This window comes from Benincasa hispida, chromosome 5 (genome assembly GCF_027475165.1).
Source record: "Benincasa hispida cultivar pf3 chromosome 5, pf3_genome.v1.1, whole genome shotgun sequence".
Taxonomy (NCBI): Eukaryota; Viridiplantae; Streptophyta; class Magnoliopsida; order Cucurbitales; family Cucurbitaceae; genus Benincasa; species Benincasa hispida.
This window is the reverse complement of record NC_143482.1, coordinates 22,944,111-22,969,670: the sequence shown is the minus strand read 5'-3', so window position 1 is coordinate 22,969,670 and position 25,560 is coordinate 22,944,111. Positions and strand designations below refer to the sequence as shown.

Genomic DNA, 25,560 nt, shown 5'->3' with positions numbered 1-25,560 from the left:
TTCTCGCTCTCTAGCCAAGTATAACGAGATCGCAAGTTTCTCAGAATGATCGAAGGTCGAAAATAGGGATTTGATGCAATGTTGATGAAGTAAAGTGAATTATGCAAAGGTGTAAATATGTGTTGTTTGTTGCGATGAAAATAAAATAAATAAAAATAATAAATTTCTAAATAACCGAGTGCCTAACAATCATGAGGTTGAGATGGGTGAGTAAAGTTGAAGACTAAACAAGGGTCTATATGGAGAAGGAAGGGCTAGAGGGAATGCACTAAAGAATCAATAAATCTCATTACAGATACTACCACGGTTCTTATTCCCGATTCACACACACCTTTCGGTGGTTGCCTCAATAGTCATATGTCTATGAGTTGTAAATGGGAATGCTATAGAATGCAAGGTTATTTCTATCTCTAGAAATACTTCTTGCTTCACTTAACAAGTTCTATCAGCTTTTCTCTTTTGAGGAGTTGATTGTATGACTCAACTCTGCTTTCGCAAGCAAGTATCTTTTGACATATGTTAAACGAACGTGGTAATATCTTAATATGTGATTTAAATCATAAAAATGAACTTCCCCCTTACCCTAAGGGTTTAGTGATTCATGAGAGAAGAGATGACGAATGCATGAACATGGAGTAAAGTGAAGATGAACATAATGATAATATTAAGATAAAAGAATCTTTCGAATACAAGTTATCCAGGAAATCAAGCAATCAAATTCTACAACTCATTAATACACAAGGAATGAAATGGATTCATGATCAATATTAATCTCTTGATATGATATGATGGTGGTGATGAATGCCGGTTATATGTGATGGATGTAGTGGTGAGAGCCCTTTTCAGGATCTTTCTCCAGTAAGCCTCTTGGAAAGGAATGGAATTTAGGAATAGAATGTTCTCTCAGATTTTCAGCCTTCAGATCCCTTCACTTGATATGTTGAGGCTCTATTTATAGAGTCCTATGTTGTTCTATTTTGGAACTCCCACTCTGATTGGTTGATATCATTCGTCAAGGTAGGTGAGAACGTCAATGTTGCATCATGTCAACGATCAGGGAGTACGTCAGAAAATCTGTTCTACGATTTCAGAAATCTCGAGGCATGTGTTGATTGCGTCTCGCCTTAAAGTATTGGCGCATGCGATGATTCTTGTTTTCCAACAAAACATAAACTTAGGCGCACTTTGACCATGAAATGTGGTCAACGGGTGTGTTTTAAGTATCTTAGCACAATTTTGATTTTCTTATATAATTTCACCATGATTGGCGAATTTTTTCCTTTCTGTTGTCGCATATTTAGAAAAGGCACAAATAACTTGTATTTCTACAAGTTATCAGGCATCAACCCCAAAAATCTCCCACTTGACTTAAAACTAGTGGGGTGTACAGTGTAAAAGTTAAACTATAATACAATGTACACAAAGCAATAAACTAGGGCACAAATTGCCCAGTGCAAAATCTCCCACTTGTCCTAGTCTAGACGTGGCCTATCCCATAGACCCATACTCTGAAGGTGACCTTTAAACACTTTAGCCGTGAAGGCCTTTGTAAATGGATCAACAATATTGTGCTCTGAAGTTATCTGCGTGACGGTCATGTCCCCTCGATGCATAATCTCTCAGATGAGATGATACTTCCACTCGATGTGTTTATCATGCTTGTGACTCCTAGGCTCTCGGGAATTAACTATGCACCATTATTATCACAATAAAGTATGATGGACTTTGATATGTCTGGAACGACTTCTAGATCAACCAAGAATTTCCTAAGTCGAACAGCTTCCTTAGCAGAATCACAAGCTACTACATACTCGATCTTCATAGTGGAGTCAGCAATACATCCTTGTTTAATGCTCCTCCAGGCTACTACTACTCCGTTAAGAGTGAACATTGATGCTATGTGGATTTTGTAGAATCCTTATTAGTCTAAAAATCAGAGTTCGTGTATCCAATAAGGATTAGATCCTTAAAACCATACCGAGCACGTAGTCCCTCATTCTCCATAGATACTTAAGGATGTTCTTAATGGCAGTCCAGTGATCATATTCTGGATTAGACTGATATCTACTGACTATCCCCACTGCATAGAAGATGTCAGGTCTCGTACATAACATCGTATATATCAGGCTGCCAACAGCCGATGCATAGGGAATCCATCTCACCTCCTCAACCTCTTGAGGTGTCTTAAGACAATGTTCCTTAGACGATATAACTCCATGCCTGAAAGGTAGCAAACCTCTCTTGGAGTTCTGCATCAAATACTTGACAAGCATTTTGTCAATGTACGATGCTTGAGACAGAGCTAGCATTTTATTTTTTCTATCTTTAAAGATCTAAATTCCCAGAACAAATTGAGTCTCTCCCAAATATTTCATTTGGAATTGGGTTGCTAGTCAGTTCTTAACTTCAGTCCGTAGACTTACATCATTCCTAATGAGTAGGATATCGTCTACATATAATACTAGGAAAGCTACTGAATTGTTGATGATCCACTTGTATACACAAGGCTCATCAATATTTTGATCAAAGCCATAATATTTTATTGCAATATAAAACTTAATGTTCCAAGATCGAGAAGCTTGCTTCAATCCATAAATTGACCGATTAAGACGATAAACCTTTTGCTCTTGATCTTGAGTTATGAATCCCTCGAGTTGCTCCATATAAATGGTCTCCTCAAGATTGTCATTCAAAAAGGCAGTCTTAACGTCCATTCGTCGAATCTCATAGTCATAATATGAGGAAGAGGCAGGAGGCTCCGAATAGATTGTAACATGACAACAGGTGAGAAAGTCTCCTCATAGTTGACTCCCTCAACCTGGGTATAACCCTTTGCCACTAGTTCAGTTTCGAAGCTTTGCACCTTCCCATCAGCACCCCGTTTTCTCTTATATATCCATTTACAACCTATAAGTTTTACCCTATCAGGTTGATCTACAAGATCCCATACTGAATTGAAGTACATTGATTCTATTTCGAGATTCATAGCTTTGATCCACTCATCTTTGTCAACATCCTCCATTGCCTTCTTGTAAGACAATGGATTTTCAACATCTCCGTCAGCTATCATAGCAAGGATTTCAGCTAACCCATGTAACAGATAGGTGGTTTCGCAACCCTCCCACTGCATCGAGGTTCCCTCAACACTTGAGATGGATTTGACCTACTAGATGATCCAGCTTCAACAAATCTTGTTGAGGTGTTGGGTTCTTCAACAATTCTTGTTGCAGGTTCAGTAGTTTCTTTGGAAAATTCATCCAACACAATTTTACAATAGGGCTTGTGCTCCCTTATGTGGTCTTCTTCAAGAAAAGTAACATTTATCGATACAAACACTTTGTTTTCTTTCGGGTCGAACAAGTAATCACCTCTCGTTCCTTTAGAATAGCCTACAAATAGGCATAATTTTGAACAAGATTCCAGTTTCTTAGAATTAGCCTCAAGCACATGTGCTGAGCAACCTCAGATTCTAAAATGACATAAATTAGCTTTACGACCATTTTATAACTCCAAAGGTGTTCTGGTAACACTCTTGGATGGATCACAGTTCAAAATATATGATAGTCTTTACTGCATAACCCCAAAACGAGTCAGGTAACGAAGCATAACTCATCATAGATCGAACCATGTCCAATAGGGTTCGATTTCTCTTTTTTGATACACTATTCTACTGAGGTGTACTAGGTGCTGAGAGTTGGGATACAATTCCATCTTCCATCAAATAGTTTTGGAATGTCAGATCCATAACCTCTCCATCTCGATCAGATCGAAAAATCTTTATTGTTCTATTTAATGCATTTTCAACATTAGCATTGAATTCTTTAAACTTTTCAAAAGATTCAGACTTATGTTGCATTAAATAAACATACTCATATCTTGAATAATCATCAGTAAAGGTGATGAAATATTCGTAACCCCCCCTCTAGCTTTTACATCATCAGACCTCAGAGGTCTAAATATACCAGCTCTAGAGGTTCTTTGGCCCTATGACCTTTTCCAATAAAAGGCCTTTTAGTCATTTTGCCTTTAAGACAAGACTCACACACTAGTAAAGAATTTTCTTCTAACTCATTTAGAAATTCATTTTTCACCAACCTCTCAATCCTATTGAGATTGATGTGTCCTAGTCTTAGGTGCCAAAGTTGGGCATTTTCTTTAGGAGAAATTTTAAGTCTTTTATGTTGAATTACTGTAGTTTTAAATATTTCAGTGTTATGGAGGGATTTAGTTGCTAACGACCTTAGCACATATAAATTATTTTACAGTTCAGCTGAACAAATATTGATACCATTCTTTGAAATAAACACTTTATTTACAGAAAAATTTATACAATAGTTTTGTTCAAGCAAGCGTACATGCTGTATGGCGGCAACTTGATGCTGGTGAGATGACGACGTGGGTTGGAATTAGGCACGTCTTCTAGGCTGTGGCAGTGGGAGATCTCCATTTGACTTTACATAATAAAATCATTTTACTAGAAAATGTCTATGTAGTTCCTGGTTTGAAAAGGAACTTAATTTCTGTTCAATTTTTCACCAACTGTTTATCCCATCATCATTCTCCACTAAACATATTTCCAAAACAACAAAACAAGCAAATCACATTTACCTTGCTTGGTCTTCTTCTTTTCTGCCAAATACTTGGGACAATTCCTCTTCCAATGTCCCTCCTAGTTGCAATGAAAACAGGCTCCAAAACAAAATATCTAAAATGTAGACATATCCATCCATTTACGACGAGCTTTAGGAAGAAAAATTATTTTCTGATGATCATATTTTTATGACATCCAGGTGTATTTTGACATCAAGCACTAATGACAAATAATTAGTACCACTAATATCAATGCTACAAATTCTAATTTTATAATATTTTTCATAGTAACACTATTACAAAATATTTTATTTATATTAGAAATTTAATATATATCAAATATATAAAACAACATTTAATTTATTAATTATAACAAGGAGGGGAAAACCAACAATACCTTTAGAACCTACCTTTAACGGGAGAAACAACAGAAGCTCATGCTGATAACATGTTATGAACTAGAGGAGCACAACATGAACATGGATAACAATAAAATATAATATTAAAATAATAATAAAATATAATAAAATAAATAAATAACAAAATATGAATTTCTCCACTTTCTCACATCTTTTTTGATTAATTACCAATATATGTGTGTCTTCCAAAATCCACCAAATATCATTATTTATGCCTAATTTGGCAAGTAGGAGGTAGATTACATGGACACTAATAATGTGTAATCTTGAAACATATGGACAACACATGCGGTAACGGATAAATAACATATGGCCAAAGGATACAAATAATGGACATCTACATTACATCTAATTTAACGTATTTATAATAAAAAATTTATATAATTCATAATAAATCCAAAAATCATACTTTCTTAAGTTTAAAATGTTATGAAATTAAAAGATGAATGAAACTATATCAAAAGGTTTAACAATGTCACAAAATATTGAAACCGAGTTATAAAATATTACTAAATTTTAGGACATTTGTGAAATATTAGTTATGTAATAGGCCTAATTCCCTATATCTTTTTCTGATAAAAAAATGGTTCACTTTCTTAAATAACACTTGACTCGCTTATTTCATCACTTATTTGAAAGGAGTTAAACTTCTATCATCATAAGGATTAAATTTGTCCTCTGTTGTAAAAAAAAAGTTCTTACAAAATCATGAAGTGTCATTGGTGCAACAAAAATCTTCCCTTATCTTCCCAATGCATACGTCGCATCTACCACCTTTTTTTATACTCAACATACACCTTAAAGATAAAGGCCTGTAGTTAAATATTTCCTCCTTATTTCTTGGTTGACTCCCACAATAAAATCAAAGAATAAACGTTAGGAAAATTGTTTTTGACTAGCTAATTAGTTGAATGAATAGCATAGGAATAAGAATGTCAATAGAAGCGAAATACATTCATAGATTGTAACAGAGAGCAATTGGAATGATTGGAACACAAGTGAAATCCAATGACTCATTTGATAACCATTTGATCCTTGGTTTTAGTTTGTGAAAACTGAACCTATAGATACTCCTACTCTAAAATTTCTTACTTTGCTATCTACTTTTTACCAATGTTTTGAAAAACCAAGTCAAGTTTCGAAAAATAAAAAGAATAGTTTTTGAAAACTTATCTTCATTTTTAGAATTTAACGAATTCAACTCTTTGTCAATGTAAAATTACCAAATGTGGACAAACCCACATCTTTTTCTTAAAATGATATTTCACTAAAAAGGAACCAACTCCCATAGAACACCCTCACAAAGAAATAAGCTGGAAAAAAAGGAGGCTAGAAATTTAGGTGAAGGCCCATACGAACAGTCATGTTCACTTTAGCACTCAGAAACCCACCGTCCATTGAACTAAAAAGTAGTTCCTTTTTGGAATCTACAGTTACCATTGTACTAAACAGTATTTACTCAAGGCAGCAAAACAAACATCAACTCACCACCACACCAAAAGAATAGACAAACCACTGACAACTTAAATCAATGAATAAATTACAGAACAGATTGAAAACCTAGTTGAAAACAAAATGCATCGAAACCACGAGTCAAGATTACATGAACAAATTGAAAACCTAGTTCAAAATTTCAGAACCCAGACAGATCACAATAAATGAGTACACCGCAAGTCCAAAACTCAAACACGAACGAAGCTAACAATTAACTGTGAAACCAACAAAATGATCATGAGAATGACGAACCCGAGCTGAGAAGAAGAGGAACCAGTCGAGGAAAGGAATGATTTGTAGGGCTGGAAGTTTCTTGTTAACTACAGGGGCAATTTTGGCATTTTTACACCTCGATACAATGAGGGCAGTTTTAGAGGTGATTTCCAGTCCACCATAAGAAAAACATCATCAATTGAGAATGATTTTAGTTTTTTTTTTTAATCAATTTTATTTCCTAGACACATCATCAATTTAGAAGAAAGTGATTTTGGACAATGGCAAAAGTGAATTTGGTTATGCCAAACGTACTCGAAAAGAGATCCACCACGTAAGCTTAATCATCAGATATCAAGAGAAAGAATAAGAGCTCAATACACACGGACTTCCAATTTTTCCAATTGTAATGACTCAAGTATGTGTCAGTCTCTTGGTAAAGTGAAAACCTTCATCTGTATTCCTACAAAATTCCTACAACAATCATTACTCAGTGATCCCAGAACCTGCATTCTCAACATCGACTTCTCCCATCCCTGTGTCTTCCTCTTCCTCGCTATCCTCATCTCCACTGATTTCTTCATTGTCTTGTCGTAGCTTCGCCATGTGCTCAGCAAGCAATTTGTCATCTCTTTCACTCACCTAGAGTAGTGATTGGAGAACAAAGGATGTGAGCTGACACAAAGGATGTAACTGTTGATGATAAAATGTGTATAAATGACAAGACTCACCGCTCTGGGTGCCTCCTTCACCACAAGCTTTCCCTTGTGATGCTCGATTGCCTCAGTGCAAGCAGTGATTGCTTTTTCGAGAACAGTGATTCCTTGCTCCTATTCCACACGAAATAACAAATGGAAAACTCAAAACAAAGATGTCATTTGAATTTTAGTGTGCCCCTCTGCTAGAGGTAACAAGCCCACGCTACCGAGCTCAGCAACAAAGATGTCATTTGAAAAACATAAAACCAGTAATCTTAAAACTTCACTTCAGTAGCAGTCTACTGGGATGGGGTAGATTACACCACTGGATCTGCAAGTTCTTATTTGGAGCTGAAGTATGCTACTTTTTAACTATCAACATTTCTATCTCCTGCTATTGATTTAGCACACTCTTCGTAGTTCCCATGAGGTTCTGAGGAGATTCTACTTAGTATCAATAAGGTGGTCCGTGGACATTTGCTGCTCTCCACAGTACTCACGGAATAATAGGTGTCAAGTGGCTAGATGTGTTGTTCATCATCATTCCATATATATAGAGTTCACATCTAAAAGTGCTTTCAATCTTACAGGTTCAAGACCAATCAAGCCTCCCCTACTTTAATTTCTTTTTTTCTCGTTGGAAGTTTCTCTCTCATCCCATAAGATGAAAGGAAGAAACCCTTTCGATTAGAGATGTAATAAATTAAATGCTACAAAGGTAACCACCATACCAAAATTGAGGATGAATGGAGATGCAAGAAATTAGAATTCACTAAACACGTCTATTTAGATTGTCTCCTACTTATGTTTCCATATGACCAAGATGTTGGAGGTTGACTCTATGCATTGTGCTCATAACCCACCTCCATTAATTCCTGAGAAGCTTTTAAGTTACTAGATTTTTAAGAAAATCCAGGTTCAGGTGATTGATAGTTGAAAAGTTTTTTGTAATCTCAAATTGTAAAATATCCATTTATTTTTTTAAATGAACCCATGAGGCCCACTCGGACCCAACATGGAGTCTTGTCCCATCATCAGAGAAAAGATTTTATCACAAAATATCCATTTATGACAATCCACCACATCAGTAGGACTGCATACTAACCTTGTCAAGTGTCTGGGTAGTAAGGACGTAGAGTGGAGGAGCAACCAATTTAATTTTGACAGGGCAATCATCATTTCCAGCAGCTTCAGCTTTACGCATTGCTTCCTAGAAAGTCAGATAGGTCAGTGTTTACAATTTTTATGAAATAACTTCAACAAGAAAAACAAGTAAAAGGCCAAAAAGGTTAAAGGAGTCAAACAAGCACCTTAATGTGAAGAACGCCATCAAATTGGAAACACTTCATCTCAATATCAGCTCGGACCTTCAAGGGTTGGGGAGTCATTCTTCTTCTAATATTCTTTATTAGTGCATCTTTTACATCCTCAGACATTGCAGGAACTATCTTAGTTACCTAAAATACAATATATAATCAGATTTTAATCCAAATTTGAGAGAATAACACCGCAATTTGCATTGACCAAGGCTACCTCCTGTCCATCAGGACCAGCTTCCTTGACTTCACGTGTGAGAGAATTCAACACTGAGTCAGGGTCAGTTACAATGATCTTGAATGCCTGCACAAAAGATGGTTCAAGTCCCTAAATTTTTCCAGAAGATAATTATTCTTTTAGGAAGCAAAACAGAAAACATACCTCAAAAGCATGACCATATTTCCGGTACAAAGGCCAGCCAACATGGATATACAAGTCCTATAAGAAGAACAATACCACCTTAGAATTATAATTTAGTATTTTTTATAACCTTGCTCCCTTTCACATAAATACAACAGAATATCAAGGCTTCAATCTTTTTTTATAACGACAACTTTCATTGAGATGAAAAATGAAAGAACAAAACCAGTCCACAAAACAAGAGCCCACCTATAAGAAGGCACCCCAGCTATACAAGATAAAACCTACAGAATAGTTACAGAAGGGAGGGGTTGTGACTTGAAGGAATAGTTCAATGCACTTTTGCTAGTGGCAATGTTGTATTGCTATAAAAATAAATAAATTAATTAAAAAATTAAAAAATATATATATCAAGACTTGCACTTTCTTTATCCATAGGAGGCGACCCACATGAGAATGCACTCAACAAAAAATTTTGTGCCATGTGCCTCGAAGAATTATAATAACTTAGTGACTTTTCTTTAAATATAAAACTCCAAATATGATTGTGAGAGTAATACAACAAGGGTTATGGTCATTAGGCTGTTTACTATATTTACCAGTACCAGGCTACCAGCAAGGCTTAAAAAAATAATGAAAGCAAAAATTAAAGAAAAGGTACATTCTATTAATTCTAATGATAATGAGAAATGCCCTAACAATTCAAGAAAGTGATTGTTGACCCGTTTACTAGTACTTGCTTATGATTTCATGATTTTTATCATTTTTTTTTCTTTTTACATTCATGATTACATTACATTTCAGAACTTATGCCTCCCATTTAAAAAAAAAAAAAACAAAAAAAGAAAATAAAAGAAATCAAAAAAGCCTTGAGACCACTTAACACATTTCAAAACGTGGTCTAAGGCTAAAAGAGGAAAGCAAATGTTTACATTTGACGTCCAGAGCTGACTTTTCAAAGAGGGTGAATGTTGTTCAATGAAGGGCACTTGCATGTTCATTAGAAGAGAATGATGTCTCGGCCTTTTGGCTAAGATCAAGTGTAGAAGAGAACAATGAATGGTAGGACATGGATCAAAGAGAGGTTATCAATGGTAGCTTAATAAATAGCCTACAACAAACCCCCTCTTTTTGCAGGAAGTAACAAAACCTAGTTTATATCAAGGAAACTAGACATAAGTGTCCGGCTTTAAATCCAACAAAATGGTGCTTGTGTCGTAATGATGATGGTATGGCCCATTGGACAAGGAATATGTACACCACCCACCCCTCAACCATCCAACGTATCCAAGTGATTGAGGTCATTACAATAATGTTAAGTAACACAACCTTGGGTAGCTTTAACCCCATCACCAATTGTTAATACCAGCGCCCCTTTCATCCAAACATTCTCAATATTGCCAATCCAAGGGAACTGAATCCAACTAAGTATACCAATTTGCAACAAAGAAAATGGAAAAACTCCTATGAACATTTAGGAACTTTTTTCTACCTAACTTACACACAACCAACTGATCAATAACATGAACCACCAATATTTGGTTGTTATAAAGAGACTCATCGAATTTTAAACCCAAAGGTGGGCCAGCATACGTTTGAACTACACCCTAAAAGTGCTTCACCTCTTTCCCTATCCCAATAATCACTAGGCCAATTCAAGGTTATACATATAATACCCGATAACTTAGACCAAAAGAATACACGAAAACAACTTCAAACACCAACCAAGAAACTACAGCTCCTAAAAAAACGCCTAAAACGTCCAAGATAGTTCTCAAAGAAGCCGCACAAAGCGAAAGAAAAAGATTAAAAGAAAAAAAAGATACCTCCAAATCAATGTTCATAGTCTCAGCGACATGGCGCATTATAGAGTGAACAAGCTTGCTCTTGTTATACCTCTCCTCACAGGCCTGAATATCCTCCTCGGACACCCTTCTCTTACTCAAATCAATATAACCCTTCTCCTTATCGACCCTGAGGACCATGACGGGCTCGATTCGACCGACCTTAATTAAGCTGCTGACACTACGAATTCGACGGCGAGAGAGCTCGGAGAAAAGAATCATACCCTCGATATTGTTGTACTCAAGAAGGGAGACGTAGGCACCCATGTCGGCGATGTTCTTGACCTGGATCATGACGGCCATGTCGACCTCGGGGTACTTTGCTTCGTACATCCGACATTCGAGGTTAGGGGAATGGGAAGCCATGGTTGAAAGGCTCTGAGAGAGTTCTGATATGGAGATCTGAGATTTAAGAAAACCAAAAAAAAAAAAAAAAAAACAGAGAAGACGGTGAGGTGGACGAGAGAGATGGAAGAGTGAAGAGTTACCTTTGGAGTTTGGACTCACTGCGACTGGAAATCGATGGACTGTAATGAGAGAACCGCCGTGAGGGAGATCGACGGCGAGGGGACAAAGTAGCGGACGGTGAGGCGAGGGAGAATGGAAGAATGGCGCTGTCGCAGTGCTGGTGGAACTCGAAGGGAAAACTGGAAACGAAGACCTAAAAATCGTGGGAGAAATGTAGGGCTAGGAGTGTAGAACCCAAACCGGCCTGGTTTGAGTTTGGGATTTGGTTTGGTTCGGTTCAAATTTATTAGATTAGTACAGACTCGAATCGAACTAAATCGGTATGAATTCCTTTGAAGATTATTCATCCAATTAAATTTATCGTATTTTTGCCAAAATCACTGTTCGATTTCATCGTAATATTAATCATCTATTTCTTTTATTATTTTCAATTTCAGAGTGATTTGGGGTTTTTAGATTCGCATGGAATTGATGGTTGCGATTTTCGATTTAGGGTTTAAAATCATTTGGTGAGTTTGGGTGTATGATACACGTGAAGTGAAAGATGTTTTACAGAGAGGGAAACGAGAGAGTAAAAGGAAGAAGATGACTAATGACTAAATGAACTAAGAATAGAGAACGGGAGCAAGATACTAAGAGTGAGATAATAAGAGAAAGAGGATCATTTAAGAGGAAAACTAAGACTAGAGAGAGAGAGACATACACTATTAAGACCAGAGACGTTGATAGCGATTATTTTTTTAGTGTGAGCTAAGAGTAAAGAATGAGAGATCGAGACAGCAGAGAGTGAGAGTGAGAGTGAGAGCAAAGCTCTCGTAGCAAGAATTTGACAGCTTGTTTATTTTCACTACTACAAAATTTACATTACTTGACAATTTAAAAAAAAATGTCAAGTAAAAGGATTAAAAAAATGAAGATTGACGAAATATTTCGGATGTTTTCACGTGAACCATTACTTGACACGTTTTTCATGTCAAGTATAATAAGCTCTTACTTGACACGTTTTTCGTGTCAAATAAAGTATAAAAAATAATTGACTTATTATTTTAAAGAAGTAAAAGAGTTAAATGCCCTAGATTTAGTCGATTGACCTTCAAGCTCTTGTGCGTGGCCGCTGCGATATTTCAGTCGACCTTCAAGCTTCGTCCGTCTGTTCGACCTTCAAGCTTCGTCCATCTGTTCGGCCTTCAAGCATTTTTCACTCATCCGTTTGACCTTCAAACTCCGTCCGTCCGTTCGGCCTTCAAGCTCGTCCGTCTATTCAACCTGCAAGCTCCATCCGTCCGTTCAACCTTCAAGCCTTTTTCGTCTGTTTGACCTTCAAGCATTATTCCGTCCATTCATCATCCGTTCACCATCAGTTTGTCATCCATTCGACATTTTCTGGTTTGTGATAATCGTTCTCCCCTGCGGTTATGTTCGAATTGTGCTAATCGTTGTTGTGTTCTTTCTGTTGACATTATAGCTACGTTTTCTAGTTTGTAAATTTTATTCACCCTTTTAATTTCTTATATTCCTCCACGATTCGATTCTATTGATGAAAATCATCAGTCTTTACTTTAGCATAATACAAAAGTGGTTGTAGTTGTTCTTTACACCATTTAATTCTTAAGATTTTGAATTGAGTAAACCATTTATTCATTACAACATTCGCATACATTTGAAGTTTTTGAGAGTTTAAGTTCTTAAGTGAAGGATCCATAGTGAAAAGACTCTTAAGTGGAAACGGATCTCCCAAATCCCAATTTTTTACATAACAAGATTTTTACAAAAAAGAAAAACAATTAGGCATTTACAGAGAAATTATGGCATGCTTAAGAAAAGAGAAGAAGAAAAAATCCAGAAGGACTTACCCTTGAAGAACTCAAAACTTCCCGAAAAACCATTTCTCTATGAAATTCACAAACGACAACCAAATGGCCAATTGAGACACCACCAATTGGACACCTCAGTATTTTCAGGTAAAGAACCCAAGAAGTGTGGGCTCTGGTGATTCTGATGAGGGAAGGGAGATGAAAAATAGAGGAAGTGAGATCATAATTTTTTTTTTCAAAAATACAGAACTGTTCTGTATCTTTCTCACACCCATCTCTGTTTTTTTGCAGAGGAAGAAAAGGAATCCTATTTCTCCACTTACGTGAAAGTGAAGAGAAAAAATGGGAGGAAGTTAATTTATTTAAAATAATTAATTAATATTAATTAATATATTTAATTAAATAAATAATTTAATATATATTAATATGATAACCACTTTATCATATAATATATATTAAACTATATGTTATATCAAATATAACATATAACTTATAGTTTTAATATTGTATCATATACAATATAATCTATAGTTTATTTTCTCCTACTAATGAAATTTAATATAAATCACATTTATATTAAATTTAATAATATGAATCCAATTCACATAATTGATATTTGAATCATATTCAAATATTTATTTCCTCTCAAATAATATATAAAATACATTATAACAATTATATCATATATAATTAATTTCCTAAATTAATTGAACAATTCAAATTAATCCAAAAACTGATTCTCATTAAATCTCGTTGAACTACCGAGGGGACCTCATGGACCTGTAGCTTGAAGCTCAAACGGTACGTGAATAATTAATTAAACTCTTTAATTAAATTATTCACCATCTGTTAACTATCGGACACTCCATTAATGACCGACAACTGTACTCTTTACACTACATATATATTTCTATGTCCATTCGATATAACCAATCAACAGTCCGATGACCCTTCACAAATTGCTCATAAGTATAGCTGGGCCAAAATTACTATTTTACCCTTATAGTTACGTCTAACTAGTACCACTGATCCCTTTAATAAACAATAAATTATAGTCCAACCATGACTAAATCCCTGTCGGACCAGGAGAGGGTATGGTGCCACATTGTTCAAGCCCCTGAATTCAGTCCTTAAGAGAGCAATTTATCTACTTGCCCCGACATTGGAGAATAAGTGAATTTCTTCTTGTGTAGCTGTGTTCCCAGCTCCTCAATCAGACGAATCCTCAAAAGGATATGCTTAATGAGTCGACAATCTATCCATTCTCACTCATACAAATTAAAGGATTGCCCTCATAGGCAGGAGTTCACAACTCAATTGGGATTCAGGTCACGTTACCTATGGTCATCCTGGTGAAATGTAAATCCTATTATGAACGACGTTATATAATGAGACTAAACATTTTGTGGTCCGATCTTATACAAACTCTTTTGTATAAAGTATCCCTACTCACATGTCTCCACATGAATGATCAGGATCAGATCATTTATGGCACTTTACAATAATTGTAACTCCTATAAAGCGAGTAATATTAATAGTGCCACCAGGATAAGGTATTCAGCCTTATCCATCCACTACAGACCATTTAGGTTGTCACTTAAAACATGATCCACCCGTATGTCTCTACACACATGTTTAAGCTACAAGATAACCCTGGATGTTAGGTTATTGGTTTGTGGTTAATGCAACTAATTTTGAAATAAAACATCAAATATTTTATTACATAAATAAAATATTTTGTACATTACAAATACAAACTATAGAACCCTACAAGATTCAGAGCATCAACCCCAACAATCTCTCACCTGTCCTAAGGCTAGTGAGGTGTAAAATATAGACAATATATAAAGTACACAAAACAATAAACTATGGCATAACATGCCAGTACGAATCTCTCACTTGCCCTAATCAAGACGTAGCCTGTCTCATACACTCATACTTTGCAGGTGACCCTCAAACACCTTAGTCATGAGAGACTTTGTAAAGGTATCAACAATAATATGCTACGAAGCGATCTGTGTGACGATCAGGTCTTCTCGATGTACAATCTCTCGGATGAAATGATACTTTTGCTCGATGTGTTTGTCGCGCTTATGACTCCTAGGCCTCGAGAATTAGCCACAGCACCACTATTTTCACAATAAAGTGTAATGGGCTTTGACATGTCTGGAACAACTTCCAGGTTCTTCAAGAATTTCCTGTGTTAAACAGCTTTCTTAGCAGCTTCACAAATCGCTACATACTCAGCCTCCATAGTTGAGTTAGCAATGCACCTTTGCTTGGTGCTTCTCCAGACTATTGCCCCTCCATTAAAAGTGAATATTGATCCTGATGTGGATTTCCTAGAATCCTTATCAATCTGAAAATTAAAATCCATGTATCCAGTAAGGATTAGATTCTTAGAACCATACACGAGCATGTAGTCCCTCATTCTCTGTAGATACTTAAGGATATTCTTAACGGTGGTCCAATGATCAAATCGTGGATTAGACTAATATCTATTGACTATCCCTGCCATATAACAAATGTAAGGTCTAGTACATAACATCGCATACATCAGACTGCCAACAGCCGATGCATAGGGGATCTATCTCATCTCCCCAACCTCTTGAGGTGTCTTAGGACACTATTCCTTTGGACAATATCACTAAATGCCTAAAAGGCAGTAAGCATCTCTTTGAGTTTTGCATCGAATACTTGACAAGCATTTTTCCAATGTATGATGCCTGAGACATAGCTAACGTTTTGTTCTTTCGATCTCTAAAGATCTGAATTCCTAGAGCAAACTGAGCCTCTCCCAAATCTTTCATTTGGAAATGGGTCGCTAGCCAATTCTTAACTTGAGTCAGTAGACCTACATCATTCCCAATGAGTAGGATATTATCTAATATAATACTAAAAAAGCTACTAAATTGTTGATGGTCCTCTTGCACAAGGTTCATCAACATTTTGATCAAAGCCATAAGATTTGATTGTAGTATCAAACCTTATGTTCTAAGATCGATAAGCTTGTTTTAGTTTATAAATGGACCAATTAAGCCTACAAACCTTTTACTCTTGACCTTGGGTTATGAATCCCTCGAACTGCTCCATATAGATGGTCTTCTCAAGATTATCATTTAGAAAGGCAATCTTGACATCCATCTACCAAATCTCATAGTCATAATACGAGGCAATGGACAGGAGAATTCAGATAGACTTCAACATGGCAACAGGTAAGAAAGTCTCCTCATAGTCAACTCCTTCAACCTGGGTATAACCCTTTGCCATCAGTCTAGCCTTGAAGGTTAGCACCTTCCCGTCAACACCTTGTTTTCTCTTGGAGATCCATTTGCAACCTATAGGTTTTTTTCCATCAGGTTGATCTACAAGATCTCATACTGAATTGAAGTACATTGAATCCATTTTGAGATCCATAGCTTTGATCCACTCATCTTTGTTAATATCCTCCATTGTCTTACAAGAAGGCAATGGATCCTCAACATCTCTGTCAGCTATCATATTTAGGATTCAGTTAAACCCATGTAATGGACAGGTGGGTTCGCAACCCTCCCACTACGTCGAGGTTCCGTCAACACTTAAGATGGATTTGACCAACTAGATGATCCAACTTCAACAACTCTCATTGATGTGTTAGGTTCTTCAACAACTCTTGTTAAAGATTTAGTAGTTTCTTTGGAAAGTTCGTTCAACACAATTTTACTGCGGGGCTTGTACTCCCTTATGTGGTCTTCTTCAAGAAAAGTAGCGTTCGTCGATACAAACACTTTATTTTCTTTTGGGTTAAAGAAGTAATCACCTGTCATTCCTTTGGGGTATCGTACAAATAGGCACAATTTTGAACGAGATTCCAATTTCTTAAGATTAGCCTCAAACACATGTGCTGGACAACCGTAGATTTTGAAATAATGTAAACTAGCTTTACGACCATTCCATAACTCTAAAGGTGTTCTAGTAACACTCTTGGATGGAATGCAGTTCAAAATATATGTTGCAGTCTCTATTGCATAACCCCAAAACGAGTCAAGTAAGTAAGCGTAACTCATCATAGACTAAATCATGTCTAACAAGGTTCGATTTTTCCTTTTTGATACACCATTCTGCTGAGGTGTACTTGATGCTGAGAGTTGGGCTACTATTCCATGTTTTATCAAATAGTTTTGGAATCTTAGATCCATAAACTCTCCACCTCGATCAGATCGAAATGTTTTTATTATTTTACTTAATGCATTTTCAACTTCAACTTTGAATTCTTTGAACTTTTCAAAAGAATGGGACTTATGTTGCATTAAATAAATGTACCCATATCTTGAATAATCATTAGTAAAAGTGATGAAATATTCATATCCTCCCTTAGCTTTTACATTCATCGGACCACTGAGGTCTGGATGTACCAGCTCCGAAGGTTCTTTGGCCTTATCACCTTTTCTAGTGAAGGGTCTTTTAGTCATTTTGCTTTCAAGACATGACTCACACACAGGTAAAGTATTTTCTTCTAACTCACTTAGAAGTGCATTCTTCACCAACCTCTCAATCATATTGAGATTGATGTGTCCTAGTCTTAGGTGCAAAGTTGGGCCTTTTCTTTAGGAGAAATTTTAAGTCGTTTATGTTGAGTTACCGCAGTTTTAAACATCTCAGTGTTATGAAGGGCTTTAGTAGCTAACGACCTTAGCATATATAAATTATTTTCTAGTTCACTTGAATAAATATTGACACCATTCTTAGAAATAAACACTTTATTTATAAGAAAATTTAGACAATAATTTTGTTCAAGTAAACACTTTACATAAATTAAGTTCTTTTTTCTTATAATGAATTGTTCGAAGCTTTTGAAAATATGCAAAATGATTTAGAAAAACTTAGTTCTAAGTATGTTGTGTTTAAAAAGAAATACAATTTTTTATCTAGTAAAAATAAGTCTTTACTTGAAGAAATTGCTTGCTTAAAAGAGAATGAGCATGATGCTATGCATATTGATGAAATGGATATCTCTTGTGACAAGCATGCTTTTGATTGTGATGAGAAAAATGCCTTACTTAACAAAGTTAAATTTCTTGAGCATGATAGTTGTGATAAAGATAATTTGATTAAATTACTCAAAGAAAAGGAATTTAGTGCTTTGCAAGACTTGATAAGGCTAAAGAATTTATTAAAAAGTTGAGAATAGGTGCTCAAAGATTAGACAAAATAATTGAAGTAAGCAAGCCTTTTGGTGATAAAAGAGGTTTTAGGCTATATTGATGAATATTCTATTCCTTCAAGTTCTAAAACTATCTTTGTTAAAGCATCTCATAATATGCCTAAGGTTGTGTCTAAGCATGTTAAATCTAACTTTGTGCCTATATGTCATTATTGTGGTGTTGAAGGCCATATTAGACCTAAGTGTTTTAAATTGAAATATGCTCATACTACTTCTCCAAGAAGAAATTTTTCTCAAAGGGCAAAGTTTCAAAATGCTCGAAGGAATAATTTCTCCAAGAAAAGTAGAGTGCATAAATTTGTTGTAAGAGATAAATCTTTGCATAATGTTGTTTGTTTCTCATGTGGTAAGTTTGGACATACGACTTATTCTTGTTACTTGTCCAAATCCAATGCCTTAAATGTCTATGCAAAAATGAAATGAATTCCCAAGTTTGTCAATGCTAACCATCTAGGACCCAAATAAGTGTGGGTACCAAAGAATCAAACTTGAACATTTGTGTTTGTAGGTTTGTTTGTAAGCCTCTAAGAAAAACAAGTGGTACTTGGATAGTGGTTGCTCGAGGCACATGATGGGAGACCCATCCAAGTTTGTCTCTCTCTCCAAAAAGGATGGAGGTCTTGTAACCTTTGGTGACAACAAGAAAGGTAAAATAATTAGTAAAGGTAGTATAGGTAATGAATCTTCTATTTTAATTGAAAATGTACTTTTGGTTGATGGTTTGAAGCATGATTTACTTAGTATTAATCAATTGTGTGATAAAGGCTTTAGAGTTGTGTTTGATAAAAAGACATGCATCATTGAAAATGCTAGTTATAGAAAAGTTATATTTGTTGGAAATAGAGATGAAAATGTTTATACTATTGATTTGAATGATTGTCTTATTAATGTTAAATGTTTAGCGGTTTTGCATAATGATTCTTGGTTATGGCATAGAAGACTAGGACATGCTAGCATGCACTTAATTTCAAATATTTTCAAGAATTCTTTGGTTAGAAGTCTTCCCAAATTTAAATTTGAAAAAGACAAAGTTTGTGGTGCTTGTCAAATGGGTAAGCAAACTAAGTCCTCTTTCAAATCTAAAAATGTAATCTCTACAACTAGACCCCTTCAACTATTACACATGGACTTATTTGGCCCTTCTAGAATTGTTAGTTTTGGAGGAAATTATTATGCTTTTGTGATAGTTGATGATTTTTCAAGATTTACTTGGGTTTTGATGCTAAAACATAAGGATGATGCTTTGAAAAGCTTTTCTAGTTTTGTAAAAAGAGTTCAAAATGAAAAAAGTTTTTTGATTTCTAAAATTAGGAGTGATCATGGAGGAGAATTTGATAGCAATGTTTTTGAAACTTTTTGTGAAGAAAATGGTTTTTCTCATAATTTATCCACTCCAAGAACTCCTCAACAAAACGGTGTAGTTGAAAGGAAAAATCATACTTTGCAAGAATTTGCTAGATCAATGTTGCATGAGTATGGTTTACCTACATACTTTTGGGCGGAAGCCGTTAACACTGCTTGTTATATTTTAAATATAGTTTTAATTAGACCTTCTTTGGATAAAACTCCTTATGAACTTTGGCATAACAAAATTCCAAATATTGGGTATTTCAAAGTTTTTGGTTGCAAATATTTTATTTTGAATAACAAAGAAAAACTTGAAAATTTTGATTCTAAGACGGATGTTGGCATTTTCCTTGGCTATTCCTCTACTAGTAAAGCTTATAGAGTTTTCAATAAAAGAACTTTAGTAATTGAGGAATCTATGCATGTAGTATTTGATGAATCTTGCAATGTTATTTCTAATGAGCCAATTTATAGTGATGTTTTGAAGGAAATTTTGGAGATTTATTGTTAGTGACAAAGGCAAGGAAATTGTTTCAAGTAAGCAAGAGGTGAGCTTAATCGAAAAGAACGAAGTTGGTTCTTCATCCATGCCTAAAGAGTGGAGGTATGCTCCTTCCCATCCCAAAGAATTAATTCTTGATGATCCCGAACAAGGTGTGAAAACTTATTCCTCTCTTAATATGTTTAATAATCTTGCTTTTGTTTCTCAAATTGAACCAAAAAGTTTTAAAGATGTCGAAAATGATGAATTTTGGATTTTAGCTATGCAAGAAGAATTAAATCAATTTGAAAGGAATAAAATTTGGGAGTACCCTAGGCCCTCTCATGCTTTTATAATTGGAACTAAATGAGCCTTTAGAAATAAAATGGATGAAAATGGAAATATCATTAGAAACAAAGCAAGACTTGTAGCTCAAGGTTATTGTCAAGAGGAAGGAATAGATTATGAAGAAACTTTTGCACCCATTGCTAGATTAGAAGCTATTAGAATGTTGCTTGCTTTTGCTTCTTATAAGAATTTCATTTTGTATCAAATGGATGTGAAAAGTGCATTTTTAAATGGTTATATCATGGAGGAAATTTATGTAGAACAACCTCCGAGGTTTGAAAGTTTTGATTTTCCTAATCATGTCTATAAGTTGAAAAAGACTCTTTATGGCTTAAAACAAGCTCCAAGAGCTTGGTATGATAGACTTAGTAATTTCTTGCTTGAGAATGAATTTAAAATGGATAAAATTGATACTACTCTTTTTATTAAGACTAAAGAAAATTATATGTTTTTAGTACAAATATATGTGGATGATATTATTTTTGGTTCTACTAATCCATCTTTGTGTGAAGAATTTTCTAAGTGTATGCATAGTGAATTTGAGATGAGTATGATCGGAGAACTTAGCTTCTTCCTTGGACTCCAAATCAAACAACTCAAGGATGGTATTTTCATAAGTCAAGAAAAATACACAAGGGATTTGCTCAAAAGGTTCAAGTTCAATGAAGGTAAAATTGCAAAAACTTCTATGAGTACATCCACTAAGCTTGACAAGGATGAAAAAGGTAAGTGTGTGGATATAAAAACTTATAGAGGTATGATTGGGTCTTTACTTTATTTAACCGCTAGTAGACCCAATATTATGTTTAGTGTATGTCTTTGTGCTAGATTTCAATCTTGTCCTAAGAAATCACATTTACATGCCGTTAAAAGAATTTTTAAATATTTGCTTGGAACTATTGATTTAGGCTTATGATATCCTAGAAATGTTGAATTTAATTTAGTAGGATATTCCGATGTGGATTTTGCAGGTAGTTTACTTGATCGTAAGAGTACTAGCGGGACTTGTCAATTTCTTGGTAGTTCCTTAATCTCTTGGTTTAGTAAAAAGCAAAATTCGGTTGCCTTATCCACTACCGAAGTGGAATATATTGCAATTGCTAGTTGTTGTGCTCAAATTCTTTGGATGAAACAAACTCTTTGTGATTTTGGATTAAAGTTTGATAATGTGCCTATATTTTGTGATAATACTAGTGCTATTAATTTGACTAAAAATCCTATACATCATTCTAAGACTAAGCATATTGATATTAGGCATCACTTTATTAGAGAGCATGTGCAAAATGATAATATTACTCTTGAATTTGTAGGCTCTAATAATCAATTAGCGGATATTTTTACCAAGTCTTTGAATGAAGAAAACTTTTTGCAAAACGCTTGAGCTCGGTATTATTCGTTGTGATGCCTCTTGATTTTATAATTTTACTTGTTAAATCTTTTAGAAGGCATTTTGATAGGGGGAGATATGAAAAGCATGTGTTAATATTCTTAGAGGGAGTTGTGCTAAATTTATGTTCATGTTTTTAAGGGAAACATTTATGTAGTTCTAAATTTTTCTTAATTATTCTTTTTGATGATTCCAAAGGGGGAGAAGTTTAAGAAAAATATGCTATAAATTTGTTATGATTTTGATTGTATTAATTAGGGGGAGAATTTATTTTTTCTGAGTGAATTTCAAGAATGATCTTTATGGTGATATATTGAATTTTATTATGTGCTACATATGGTTTACATGTATTTCAAGCTATTTTTCTTTAATGGTTTTTCATCATAAAAAAGGGCAGATTGTTGGCTTTTTGGCCCTTAATCTCAAATTAATTAATTAATTAATCAATATTTTGATGATAACAAACTCAATTTTTAATTACTAAAAACTTAGTATTTTAATATGTCCATAGCGTAGAGCTCGGAACAACGATTCCAACACCTCTTGAATCACTCAAATCGGAGCTAAAACGAACACGATATGACCGAAACAAGTCTATAGAGAAAATACCGTGGTGGATGATGTGGCATAACCAGACCATTTGCATGTAGACATGTGCCAGCATATTGGTTGAATGGTGGATCATTAAGAGATTAACATATGATGGACTTTTGATTTTTGGATTGATTTAAAATAAAAAAAAAATTAAAAGAAATTTAAAAGGAAAATAAATTTAATATTGTTTTATGTTTGTGTCTAACGTCTAGTTTTTTTACACATGGTATGTTTTTTATTTTTGGATTAACTTTAAAAAGAATGAATTTAAAAAGAAAATAAATTAAAAGAAAAATGAATTTAATATTATTTTATGTTTGTGTCTAACGGCTAGTTTTTGACACATGATATGTTTTTTTATTTTTTTGATTAATTTTAAAAAGAAAATGAATTTCAAAAGAAAAGGAATTTAATATTATATTTTGTTTGTATCTAACGATTAGTTTAGTTTAAAATCTCCACCATTGATTTTTCTTTTCTAAAATCCAATGGTCCAAATTAATTGTGGTTTCTAAAATTTTTTTCAACTCTATATAAACCTTCTTCCTCTCCAAAATTTACATTTTATAATCCTCCAAAACTCAAAAGTTCCATTGTTGCTCTATCTAAGTTTCCAATTTTTTTTTTCTTTTCATCTTATACTTGAGAGAGTATTATTGTATTGTGAGGATAAACTTGTTGAGTGCTTAAACTTGTAAATCCACTCTAGTGAGAGTTGTATTATGTTCTTCAAAAATTCCAACATTTGTAACGGTTTGATCTTAAATCGTGGAAAGGATTGGGTTTGCTCTTGAACCCGTAAAAGGTGTGGTGGTGTAACGGTTGGGCTCTAATCCGTGGAAAGAGTCAGAAAGATTTTATTCAAATTCCCAAGAGGCGCTTGGGAATGGAGTAGGTCGAGTTTGACCGAACGACTATAAAAATTACGGTGTCTTCTTCTCTAACTCTTTCCTTTTTATTTTTGCAATTAATTTAAGTAATTTATTATATGTTTTAGTTTGTTCTTATTTATTTGCTAAAATTTGATAGAATTAACCGGTATGAATCAATCATCCAAGGTAGGGCCCTCTCTATCTCATCTTTTTTAAGCCAATTTGATTAGGGATCACCTGACCACCCAACCCCTTACGTCAATCCCATGAGCTCGGGAGAAGAATCTGAAGTGACCAACCCAATCTCGAAATACTCACTGATGATAGGGATTGCAACTACATCAAAAATCGCGACGTGAACGCACGCTTTGTCATGTTAGTGTGAGAACCTTAAATAAACTAATGATCAAGCTTTTTTATTTGTTTACTCAACTCGTAAAGGCAAACAAAAAAGGGATCCGCCTCGAATCAAAACTCTTCAATTTCCCAAGACTCGAGAAGGATATTTGTCATCTTATTTGTTGCATAATTTGAATTTTTCTTATTATTTATAAAAAGTGTATTAATTAGTTTAATTAGGTTAATTTAGAAATTTTTTTTAATTAAACCCTGTTCACCACCCTCTAGGGTTACCATATCGATCCAACACTAGTCTCATGTTCTATCTTATTTAATTTATGCATTAAGGTTACAACTATTAGTTATGATAATTTTTAACTTGTTTGTACTTTTATATTTATATCATAGGAGAAGGAAGTTGTTAGTGCATCAACCACACATGGGGAAGGGAAGAAGGTGAAATTATAACTTGATTGTTCAATATTGTTTATATGAAGTATGACTGTGTACTAGTCCCATGCATGCATGTTCAATATTATTTATGAAGTATAGTTACTATTAATTACTTATGAAATTATTACTTGATTGTTTTAGGAAAAAGTTTTAACGAAGATGGTAAAGGCCGAGAAGGAAGTTATTAGTGTACAACCACTATTAAAAAAATTAATAGAATGATGTATATTTAGTGCATCTATGATATGTATTAATTATTGGTTTTGTATTGTAGTGTCCTTTACAAGTGGGAACTGTCAAATGTAGGCATTATGTTATAAGATATGCGAGAAATTGTGACTAAAGAGAAGAATATTATCACAAATACAATATGTCTTTAAACTACTTATATATATTGTAACATTATAAATAGTGTAAATAATGTATATTTGACTTCTTATGTTTTATAGATTGATACGAGGAGCTCCTACTTGCAACTTGAATTGGATGAAGTACGGGTGGAATGGATTGAATATTTAGGTCACTATATTTGATGGACTTCCTATAAATTTTGTGTATGTGGCTACATGGGAATGACCAATTTTTTTTTTTTTTTTTGTGTAAATGTTTTGTTCATAACCATTATAAGTTATATACTTCAAAGAAATGTGTGGTAGGGGATATAATTTTAATCTTGTGATTTTTGGAATATATAGCACGTATGGATTGGTCTTATAATTTTGGAATTATCATGTATTGGGGAGGGTTGATAGAGTATATACTATAGTGGATTGGTCTTGTAAATTTTGGAATCATTCATATACATGAAAGATAATAGAAGAATGGAATAACCTGAATCCTATTTTCTTTACTAGGTGAGTAATTAGGGAAATAAAAAGGTATAAGTTAATTTTATGTTGTAGGAAGAAGGTTAGAGAAAAGGAAGAAGAAATTCTAAAAGTGTGGAAATAGGACTCTCAGTTGGCTTTGTGTTGGCCTTAGTGAAAAATTGGCTAAGTATAGAAGCAAGAGTAGGCCATGCGTTGGTGTTGGGAAGCATTGACGCATGAGGAATTGTGTGTGTGACAACTAAGGCTTGTAGATGTTGTGTGAGGCTAAGTGTTGAAACAAAGGACAAGTTATGCATTAATGTTAACGGGTAAAGGCATGCGGCAAAGCTTATCCATGTGCCTAGAAAATTGAGGTTAGTTGATCACATTAGGAGGGGAAGCCAACGCCTATGCATTGGTACCATGTGATGGCTGGGGCATTTGAGGTTAGAAAGGGCTTCATGGGTGCTTGTGGCAAGAGTAGCTTGGGTTGGCGTTGGTGGTGGCATG

General features: G+C 34.5%; 1 protein-coding gene across 3 annotated transcripts; it reads right to left on the bottom strand.

Annotated features, from left to right (window-relative positions):
• Positions 1–7,028: 7,028 nt before the first annotated feature.
• Positions 7,029–11,810, bottom strand: LOC120078138 (eukaryotic translation initiation factor 2 subunit alpha homolog). 3 transcript variants are annotated; one of them, XM_039032358.2, is made up of 8 exons: positions 11,424–11,810; positions 10,918–11,324; positions 9,113–9,169; positions 8,948–9,034; positions 8,725–8,871; positions 8,520–8,624; positions 7,448–7,546; positions 7,029–7,358 (listed from the first exon to the last, which is right to left on the bottom strand). In XM_039032358.2, the coding sequence occupies exons 2-8, from the start codon at positions 11,299–11,301 to the stop codon at positions 7,203–7,205; spliced, it is 1,035 nt and encodes a 344-aa protein (XP_038888286.1). In that variant the 5' UTR covers positions 11,302–11,324; positions 11,424–11,810; the 3' UTR covers positions 7,029–7,202. The 3 variants fall into 3 exon arrangements, with proteins under 3 accessions (XP_038888286.1, XP_038888288.1, XP_038888287.1); XM_039032360.2 differs by having other exon boundaries at positions 10,918–11,313; positions 11,424–11,605; XM_039032359.2 differs by having other exon boundaries at positions 10,918–11,337; positions 11,443–11,592.
• Between the last annotated feature and the right edge of the window lie 13,750 nt (positions 11,811–25,560).

What these genes read in the sequence shown, in the direction of transcription:
- LOC120078138 (XM_039032358.2), bottom strand. Translation starts at nt 11,301, where the DNA reads ATGGCTTCCCATTCCCCTAACCTCGAATGTCGGATGTACGAAGCAAAG. An exon ending in CTATGAACATTGATTTGGAG is followed by an intron (nt 9,170 to 10,917) that starts GTATCTTTTTTT and finishes TTCTTCTTATAG; the next exon opens with GACTTGTATATCCATGTTGG. An exon ending in ATGGCGTTCTTCACATTAAG is followed by an intron (nt 8,625 to 8,724) that starts GTGCTTGTTTGA and finishes CTGACTTTCTAG; the next exon opens with GAAGCAATGCGTAAAGCTGA.